Source organism: Crotalus tigris, unplaced genomic scaffold (genome assembly GCF_016545835.1).
Source record: "Crotalus tigris isolate CLP2741 ecotype Arizona unplaced genomic scaffold, ASM1654583v1 scf7180000017567.3851432, whole genome shotgun sequence".
In the NCBI taxonomy this organism is placed as follows: domain Eukaryota; kingdom Metazoa; phylum Chordata; class Lepidosauria; order Squamata; family Viperidae; genus Crotalus; species Crotalus tigris.
The window spans coordinates 2,515,910-2,526,085 of record NW_024096477.1 but is presented as its reverse complement, the minus strand read 5'-3'; the positions used below and the strand labels follow the sequence as shown (position 1 = coordinate 2,526,085).

The following is a 10,176-nucleotide window of genomic DNA, read 5'->3' as shown; positions in this document are numbered from 1 at the left end:
TTTTTCTTTTACAGGATCATTTTTAAAAGTTGATTCTGATTCACCACCAGATGTCATCCCTGAGTAGGAAAATATGATTTTTCTAAAGCAACTCAGCATTCATAACATTTTTAAAGGTGGAAAAGTGAAAGGAAAGTTTGAGAGAGAAAGAGAGAGAGAGCAAATATTAGGAGGTGAAACACTCTTTTAATAGTATTAATGTGTGATTGTGTATATCCTTAAACACCTCACAAAACGCCTTTGTCTTTCAGTCACTAAGGAAATATTTCAGGTCCTTTTTTGAGGACAGATTTTAAAATATTGTTGATATTTTAAAATCAACATTTAAAATGAACAAAAACTTTAATTTTGTATGAAAAGCTATAATAGGGCCACATAGTCCCTTTTTAATCAATTCCTGAGCAATGTGAAGAACATCCAAATTATTTTTAAATTAAATTAAATTAAGCTGAACCTAAATGAAAACCGTTTCCAACAGCACTGAAACTCCAGAAAGTTTAATATAAATAAAGCTCAATTCAGTATATAGCTTTGACCCACAAATGGGATTAAGGAACAAATTGCAATGAAGGGGGTCTGGGAAGTTCTGTCCCAAATTTCACAGCAAAATGATTGAAAAATCACACCCCACCCAGCTGCTCAGAGAGAATGAGGTTGGGTTCCCACATCATGCTAAGCCATAATCACAGTGTCTGATATTATACAAAATACTGCATTAAAACCAAATGAAACAAACTATATTTTGGCTTAACGCAGTGAGCATGGCTCTTCAAGAGAAGACAAGGGTGACAAGGGATATCAGGGTGTCACTGTGCAAATGATATGAATGACATACCATATTCCATGATGTGGCTGATGCAATATACCTAATCCGTGTCACTTATGCAATGACTTCATGATACATGCAGCATTGTGGGTGCTACTGTGGATGCCTGAGATAATGAGTACATTCAACATTTTCTTTGTGCAGATGCAGTCCCTCAATCGTTAGGTTGAAGAGAAGCAAGGAATCTAGGAGATTTGGGGAGGGGAGAATTCTTTTTTGGGATGTACATTTTTAAGCTTTTATTTTGGAAATCGACTTCCCACTCAATAGAAAGAGTATGCTAAGAAAGTGGAATGAGATTTGGAAACATATAGGTTAAAATCCCAGTGCCCAGTTCCCAAAGAATAAGAAGAGAGAGGGACCTACCAGGAAAACTGAATAAAGAGATAGGTAACCCCCAATTTGATATCATACTGATCTGTAGAACTACAGTGTGGACCATTGCTGACTGAGGAGATCTGGAAGTTGAAGTCCACCCACCTTAAAGTTGTCAAGGTTGAGAAACACTAATGTAGAATTCTTACAGTTCAAATGATTATGGCTGAGGGGGGATTGTTCTCAGAATCATTGATCTATTGGATCTCCCTCTGCTTATCCCAAGTGGGATTTCTAATCCTAGTCCTCTGAGCCCGGATCCTAGCATGGATGCTACATACAGCACAAAGGATCATTCTATCTGAACCCCAGAACTAAATACTGTACAAAGCTTGTTGTCTTGTAATGCTTTCCAAATCTCAGGGATTAGGGCAGTGGTGGTGAATCTATGGCACGGGTGCCAGAGGTGGCACTCAGAGCCCTTTCTGTGGGCATGCGCGCTGTCGCCCCAGTCCTAGGCCTTTTCGCTTTAGGCCTCCGCCACCGTGTGCAAAAAAAAAAAAAAAAAGGTTCAATCAGTCAATTTCAACTTCTCGCAGGAAAAAAAAAGATCTTGCAAAGTTGGAATTGATTGATTGAACTTTTTAGTCCCACCCAGTCTGCTGTTACCACCACAGCCACGCCCACCCAATGGGCCACACCCACCCAATGGGCCACACCCACCCGGCACTCGACGATCCATAAGTGGGTTTTGGGTTGCAGTTTGGGCACTCAGTCTCTAAAAGGTTCGCCATCACTGGAGTAGGGTAAACAGCACCTTCACGTATCTCTTCTAAAGGATAATGAAATAAGAAAATACTTCTCCAGCTTCTCAATTCAAAGTGAGACCTTCCTAAGAGGGATGACTAAGGGTCTTTCCCTACTTGCACCTAACCATGGCTCATATTTGTCCTGGCAGTGTCTTCTGCCACATTATCTTCATCATGTCTCTAATCCATCAGCAGGACAGACTTAAATCTTTCATAGTTGTATTGGTAGCTAAAATAGTATTTTGCCCTTAATCTGATACCATCCAAGGGCTGTCTCAGGGTGTATAAAATCTGTTAGACTTTGTCACCATTTTCTTAGAGGGAAATCAGGTGATTGCATTGACTTGAAATCGAGGCAATAGAGCTAGGAAAGAGATCAGCAATAAGGATAGCAAATATCTTGGTGGTAGAATATTATCTTATTCAGGTTTATGAGAAAGATTGCAACACAGCAGTAGAGTATGGCCTAAGATGTCACAGAACTAAAACATTTTTGCTGACATAGAAGTCAGCATAAGGAGGACAGGGCAAATAGGAAATTGCCTCATTGCCTTATATTATTTTTTTTGACAGAAGCCTACTTGTAATACTGTAAACACTTTTGAATAATAACAATATTTACAATGTTATAGACAGATTGTTTATTTCTATTCATCTGGAGACAGTTTATCATTAAAATCTTGCTGCTTTAATACATCCTGCAAACATTTTTATCATCTCTGTATTTTTATTGACATAAACTGTATGATGCACATATACTGCAGAACTTTGAATCCTAAGTTTGAACTCAAATCATAGCAGCTTATAGGAGAAAAAGTGTGTATGTGAGGGGCAGATGTTTGTCTCAGCTTGTCATACAAGGTAAATTTAAACAAATCTGTGATTTAAGTTTAAACACTGAGCCAAAGTGGTTTGGATTGTTCTCATTTAGTTTGCTGGGTGATCCTAACCAATTGTGGTTTAGGAAATCAAAGCTAAGCAGATCATAGGTTAGCACAATGTACAAAAACAGCCAGTGTTTCACAGGAACCACACAGTAATGGAATATATTATTTTTTTGACCCTTTATTGTAGTGTTTTTAATAACAGTTAACTTACTCTGCCTTCTGCATTTGGTTTATTTGTCAGCCAAAGAAAAATATGCCTGTTATCTTGAGGAATCTTTTGGAATGAACAAAGATTTATTACTTAGTTTATTTTAAAAAACTGTTCTGAGTTCATGGACTTCCTGTTTAAGTTATTTACAAGCTATTAGGCTTCCTGTTAACTACTCCACTTGTGAAATAAGATACATTGTTTTTAGTATGAGAGCCTCCATAAGTCAATTGAAGAATAGGAGGAAACACACATTTGCATAATATTTTGATCTAATTATTTGTCTAGGGATTTTTCCCTATTGCATATCTGCTCTTTTGATTTTTTTGTTCCAAATGGGATTACCATTTTTAAAGCCATATTTCAGTCAACCTTGATTTTGCTAATTTAATGGGAATGTCCATATAATTTTCTTGGCAACAGAATGGAATTGCTTTTTTTTCATTTTTTATTTCCCAGTCTAGCCTCCAGTCCTAATATTCCCTGGTGTTCTGCCATCCAAATGCTAACCAGACCTGACCTGGCTGAGTTTTCTGTGACCTTCTAAAGAGCTACTCAAATCCATAAAAAGCTAGGATGTGACTTGTGGTGATTAAACAAGGGTCCTAGTTTCGCAAAATACTGTGTAGTAGCCTGCACCTGTTTAGTTCTTACTTCCATATTGCACTACAGGTAAACCTTTTTTGACTGTTACAGCTGGCCACTGGATTATTCAATAGAGGATTTTATCAATGTGTCCCGTGCTCTAAAAATGTATTCTGAAGAGCTTAGTCCAAATTACACTGGAATACAGATACTCCTTAGTTAATAGCTTTGTTGCTTGCATCTTATGATTTATAATTGATTTAATATCCTATGTCATTAAGTGTTGTGTCTTGTGATTTATGATGAATGTATTTTATGATTATGAAGTATGTAGACTGAGAGCTTATGCACCTGAGACAAATTCCTTGTATGTGTCCAATCACACTTGGCCAATAAAGAATATTCTGTTCTGTTCTGTTCTGTTCTGTCCTGTTCTATTTCTAATTCTAATTCTAATTCTGTTGTTACTGAGACTGGAATGTCCAATGCCAAGTGATGTGGTTGTAAGATGCAGTGTCATGTGACTGCATCATTTAGCAACAGCAATCCCAGCAGTCCCATTGTTAGCCAAATCTTACCTGGTCATGGGATGAGGATCTGTCCCAATCAGCGCCGTTTCCAGCTTGGTTCCTCATAACCAGAGCCTTGGTAAGGTAAGGGACTGCCTCCTCTTCAACTTCTCCCTTCCCCGTTTTCCCCATCTCTGTCCTTTTGGCCAGCCTGCACTCCTCTGCCCCTGTTCACCCTGCCACCCTGTGCTGCATCCACAGGTCTCACAAGGAGGATTCCCCGTGCAAAGGCTGCATGTGATTTGAACAACATCGTGCAGACCTGTGGGAAGAAGGCCTGGTGCAGCCAGCAGCTGCCTTGCAAAGGGCCAGGCTGTGCACGCTTCATCAGCAGCAGGAGGAAGAAGGTCCTCTGGGGGCAGCAGGGTGGTGGAGTGCAAGAGATTGGGGTGGGGAGATACCCAGGTGGTGGGAGTTGAAGCGCCCCTGCGGTCATAGGTGTGGGCTGGCTATCAAGCACTGACATATTGACCAGGTGATGGGGGGGAGAGCTTGCAATGGCCATTACTTCAGGGACTACCCATAACTATCATTTGTTCAGCCCCACTATAACTTTGAATGGTTGTTGAATGAATGATCATTACTTGAGGACTACTTGTACAGTAGTTGCTATAAGAATAGTGATACGAAGTATAACAAACTGGAAAGATGACGCACACTCTAAAAAATTCTGAATGAACGTCGAGTGGAGTTTAATAAATAGAGTGGAAAACATTGTTCTTGCCGCTTAGGGCTCTTCAGAGCAACTTGATGATCACCAATGAAGGCAAATATCCATGACCCAGGACAATGTTGCAGGATCCAATCTTGGTTGGTCACTGGGACCAGATTGGATCCTACAACTTGATGGCTTTTGTAAATTCTTAAAATACAATTTTCTGGCAAAGAGTGTACCTATCCCACACAAAAAAGTTCTCCTTATAGATGTTTTTTCTTTCTTTTTTGAGGAGTAGAGGAATAGAGTTTATTTAAAAACTGTATTAAAACTACTTTAAGACATTATGTAATTAGTAGGAAGAAAAGTAATAAAAGATGGCAAATAGTTTTTAATTTCACTTTTTCTGAAACTTGAATGTTACACAGGGTAAGGGGCAAGTTAAAAGTAAGAAACTCTGAAAAATCCCCTAAGATTATGCTGCCAAATTTTGGTGGAGCTAAGGATATCTGTAGGGTTATGTCGTTCTAAGCTACGTTGAAAACATTTTCTTCTTACACTTTCTGAGATGTAGGGGGGAACATGTTCTTTATAGTTTCTTTGCTTTTTATAGCTCCTTAACTATAGACCTTCCTTCCTTCCTTCCTTCCTTCCTTTTCCTTCCTTCCTTCCAATTCAAACTTATACTATATTTGAGTTTATGAGGAGCTTCCAGTTTCAGACAAGATGATCCTCTAATAGAAGAGCTCCTAAAAAGAGTTTTGTGAAACCTGGACGACTGCATGATTGTTCATGGGGTTTTAATTCAGCAAAAGGGTGTTTTCCTGAGAAATCAATGTCTTCCCCCAAACTCGATGTATTGCTCTTTGGAAGTAAAAAAAGGTGAGATTATGCATAAAAATGCATAAAATAGTGAGATAGAAATACAAATCATAACCATTGGAAATAATTATTTTATTCCTGAAAAGCGGAATTTCTCCCCCCGCTTTCAAAACCAAGTCCAAGACGAGTTTCCCAGCACCTGCGTTATCAGAAGAGAACCCAGCCGTCCCTCACACTTGTTTCCTTTTCGGCAAAGCCCCCGTCTCATCAGGGTGTAACCCTCCCCCGCCCATCTTACCCACCGGGAAGGCGCTGAGCTGGTCCCTAAAACGAGGGGCAGCAGCAGGCGTCTTGCAGGAGGCAACGCCCCCTCTCGGGGCGGAGAGGTTCCAGCAGTGACGGACAGGGGACCGGGAGCCGCGTTAACAGTTGCCTTCGCCGCCCATCAAGAGAGAAAAAGAGGCGGGCGCTTCTGCCAGCTGGATCGCGCTACCTGTGAGGCTCGGCAGCTGAGCTCGCAGAAGTGACTCAAAGCTGCCCCGGGTGGCGCGAGGAGAGCGCGTGCTGTTAGGATTCTCTCGAAAGCTCCCCTCATCCTTCTCGCAAACTTCTACCGCGGGGAGGAGGGCGAGAGAGAGAAAAACCATCGCAGGAAAGCCGGCTGTGTCCGCCACGTTTTTGGCCTGGGGCGGGGGGGGAGAGAGAGAGAGAGAGAGAGAGAAAGGGAGGAGTTGGATGATTAGGGGGGGGGGGTTGTTTTGCCTTCTCCAGCCCTTTCCCGCCCAGCTCATTCCTTTTTATTTTTATTTTATTTCCCCCCCTCTGAGAACTTCACTCCTGTGAGGAGAAAAGGGGCTGCTCTCACTTGTTCTTGGCGCGGGAGAGGCGCAAAACACTGCCGGCTACCGGACTGACTCGGTGGAAAAAGAGAGCCCGGAGTTAGCTCCCTGAACTTGCCTGGTCGGTCCAACCTCCCGCGCAGGAGTAGCGGGAGATGTAATCCGGGTGCGAGATCCAGAAGGTTTTGCACCTGGAGTTTGCAGAAGAAGGGGCCAGGAGGCCAGAACCCCTTGCGGCGGTACCCCCCAGCCCCCGGGGGCTGGTCGGAAGCTGGGATGGGGGTCATTGACCAGGAGGGAAGCCCCGAGCGCTTATCTTCCCTTCCCATGAATTAGCACCGCTGCCACCCCCGAGGGAAACGACGGGGGAGGAGGGTGGTGGTGGTGGTGGAAGCAGAAGACGAACGAGCTCCGGCTTCCACGGCAAGACTTAGCTGTAAGTGAACGTGAAGGGCGGCGAGCAGAAGCGGGAAAGCGATGCCGTTGAGGCTGCACTGGTTTTGGTGGTGGGCGGTGGTGTGTGGTAGCTATTGCTGCTGTCCCCTGCCTGGGCTGCCTCTCCTCCCCGCCGCGGGGGCGCTTCTCCTGGGCAGCCGGACCGCCGCGGGCTTCATCCCCGGGAGCGGTAAGACTCAGCCTCAGGCGCCCGTCTCCACCTCTTCCTCCCCGGCGGGCTTCCTCTACCGTCGCCTCAAGTCCCACGAGAAGCGGGAGATGCAGAAGGAAATTCTTTCCGTGCTGGGCTTGCCTCACCGGCCCCGGCCCGCGCACGGGCTTCAGCTGCAGCAGCCGGGAGAGCTCGAAGTTCCTCTCCCCCAGCACCGCCGGCGGCAGCAGCAGCAACAGCAGTCAGCGGCCCCGCCGGGCAGGCTTAACTCTGCGCCCCTCTTCATGCTGGATCTCTATAACACACTGTCCGGCGCGGAGGAAGCGGCGGCGGCGGAAGGAGAGGACGAGCATCGCGGCGGCGGCGGCGGCGACGACACCCGGCACACCTCCACTGCGCGACCCCTGCAGCGCAAAACTCTCCTCACCCACAACCTGGGCTCCCCCGGCAACCCTAGCCTGGCTAGCTCGCAGGACAGCGCTTTTCTCAACGAGGCGGACATGATCATGAGCTTCGTCAACCTGGGTGAGTGAGGTGGGTTGAAAAAGGGAAGAGGCGTTGGTCCTCACCTGCGCAGATGCCAACAGGTGGTGTGGTCCTTGTTTAAGGCAGGCGTGGAAAAATACAGATTTGAGCTGGGCGATACAGGTTAGTCCTCGCCTTACGACCACAAATGAGCCCATCATTTCTGTTGCTGAGGGAAACGTTTGTTGAGTGAGTTTTGCCCCATTTTAGGACCTTTCTTGCCCCAGTTCTTGAGTGAATCACTATAGTGGATAAGTTAGTAACGTGGTTGTTAAGTGAATCTGGCTTCCCCCTTGATTTTGCTTGTCAGAAAGTTGCAAAAGGAGATCACGTGACCTTGGGACCTTCAGCAACCATCATAAGTATGAACCACTTGCCAAGCATCTGAGTTTTGATCACGTGACCATGGGGGTGCTGCAATGGTTATCAGTGTGAAAAATGGTCATACGTCACTTTTTTCAGTGCTGTTGTAACTTTGAAAGGTCACTAAATGAACTGTTGTAAGTTGAGGACTATCTGCATTGTTAAAACCTCAAAGTGTCTTAAGGAACCCTAAACTCTGTTATTTATTGCCATATATGCTCTTGTACTACAGGAGACTAGCAGCTATCTGCCTGTAAACTTTTCTTTATCTTTTTTTCTCCAATGACCACTCTCATCCCCCTTCTTCCAGTTGCCGTGTTATGCCAAAACTACTTGCAATGATCCCATCCCCTCTCTCTAGCACATGCTAATGACCTCTAGTTCACAACAGCAGAATAGAGATCTAAATTATATAGTCAAACTGCATTCCTTGGTGTAACTACATATTATGGTATGAAGTTGGCCTGGAACCAAGCAAACAGAAAGTTACGTATCTGGGCTTGATTGGGATCCTGCTGAATGAAGACAGGTCTCTTATTTCAAAGATTATTATGCGATATCCATCATTTGGGTTAGTGGCCCACAGAATATTAATATACAGCAAGTCCTGTTAAGAAGATCCAACTTAAGGATGACCCATAGCTAAGAACTGAGCCTACTGTAGCAAAATCTGAGTTAAATACATAATGATTCAAGTTAATAGTTCAAGTTTAGTACACAATACTACTTACAGTATACAATATTGTACAATAATACCGTTCTGGTTCACACACTATAGAAATTTGATGTAAAGACCTTTCTGGTTCACATAGAAATTTAGGGAAAGGACAGACCTTGGGAATGCACCTCATTCTTAAACTAACCTGAATTCAAACTAAACAGCTTCTGTAATTGCTCTTGATAGACTGTTATTATCAGAAATAGAAATGGCCTTTGGTTCTTTCTCTTTCATCTTTATTATAGACTCATTTTTATATTTTGATATTCCAAAAAGCCCTTATGACCTGCATGTGTTCTCAAGCCTGCAGCGACCAAGCAACCAGAGGCTTGCTTAGATGGCTCTACTGATGAGATGGTCATTTTTGTCTTTCTTCATCTGGAGTTTGCATTTCAAGATTTTATCATACTCTTAATATGGAGTTTATATTTTTGTTTTTATTTGAGTTGATTATTCTTTACTGCCTAGAGTTGCCTCCAGTGAAATGGATGGCTATATCCATTTGATTAATAAATACATTTGCCAAGATGGCAACTTATACATTTAATAAATAATTGTGAGAGAGATATTCAGTATTTCTTAAACTTTGATATACTGGAAATTCTTGTACATGCATGGTATCCTAAATTCAGTTCCTAGTGCCTGTTAAATCAGTGAATTATTGATTTTAGATGGTGGAGTGTAGTATTTATTGAAGGTAGCAATGAGAAATAGCAATTTGTTTTTGCTATGCGTTGGCTTTATATGAAACCATATCTTTGGGATTAAAGTTGATTTTGTAATCTGGGAGAAATCGACCTACTTAATTTAAGGTTCTGTTCTCACTGATTCTGAATATCCTTAAATGCTCTGCACAATTTTGTAGTCATTACACATATATTACCTGAATTCACTGTCTGTATTATAGATTGCTGACATTCAATTCCATGCTTTTGGGGTACTGACCATGGTACTGTTTTGGTGCTACTTTGAGCAGGTTTAGAAATAACTGGTTTAAGAATGCTAGGGAGGGGGTTGGTTGTGGATGCTGTTCCCCTGAACAGATCTTCTGCTAGTTGTGTGGTTGTGCAAACAAAAACAAATGCAGGTACAATTCAAAGAAGGGATTGTTCTCTATCTGTATAGTAATGAACCTGCATATCGCTAACTTGGAGAAAAGTAGCTATTGTATACTGTGGGACTTACTTTTGAGTAAACAGGTAATGGGATTGCTTTATTATTCTGCAAAACGCTGTCTGTGTTTTTCAGAGTGAAAAGTATTTGATACTACAGCAAGTACCTGGGGTTAAGAATGCCCTGGTTTAAGGACAATCCAGAGTTGAGATCGGAGCCTATCTTAGCAAAATTTGAGTAAAATGCAAAATAATTCAAATTAAATACACAATAATTTAAGTTTATTATACAATACTACTTATACAATATGATACAATGATACTCCTCTACTTTAC

At 42.7% G+C, this 10,176-nt stretch overlaps 1 protein-coding gene across 2 annotated transcripts in view; it reads left to right on the top strand.

The window, feature by feature from the left end:
• Window positions 1-6,432: 6,432 nt before the first annotated feature.
• Window positions 6,433-10,176, top strand: part of BMP6 (bone morphogenetic protein 6) — a 92,735-nt gene continuing 88,991 nt past the window's right edge. For both annotated transcript variants that reach the window (XM_039350287.1, XM_039350278.1), the window contains exon 1: window positions 6,433-7,647. In XM_039350287.1, coding sequence (XP_039206221.1) covers window positions 6,993-7,647 — 655 coding nt within the window. In that variant the 5' untranslated portion in view covers window positions 6,433-6,992. The remainder of the gene's footprint in view (window positions 7,648-10,176) is intronic.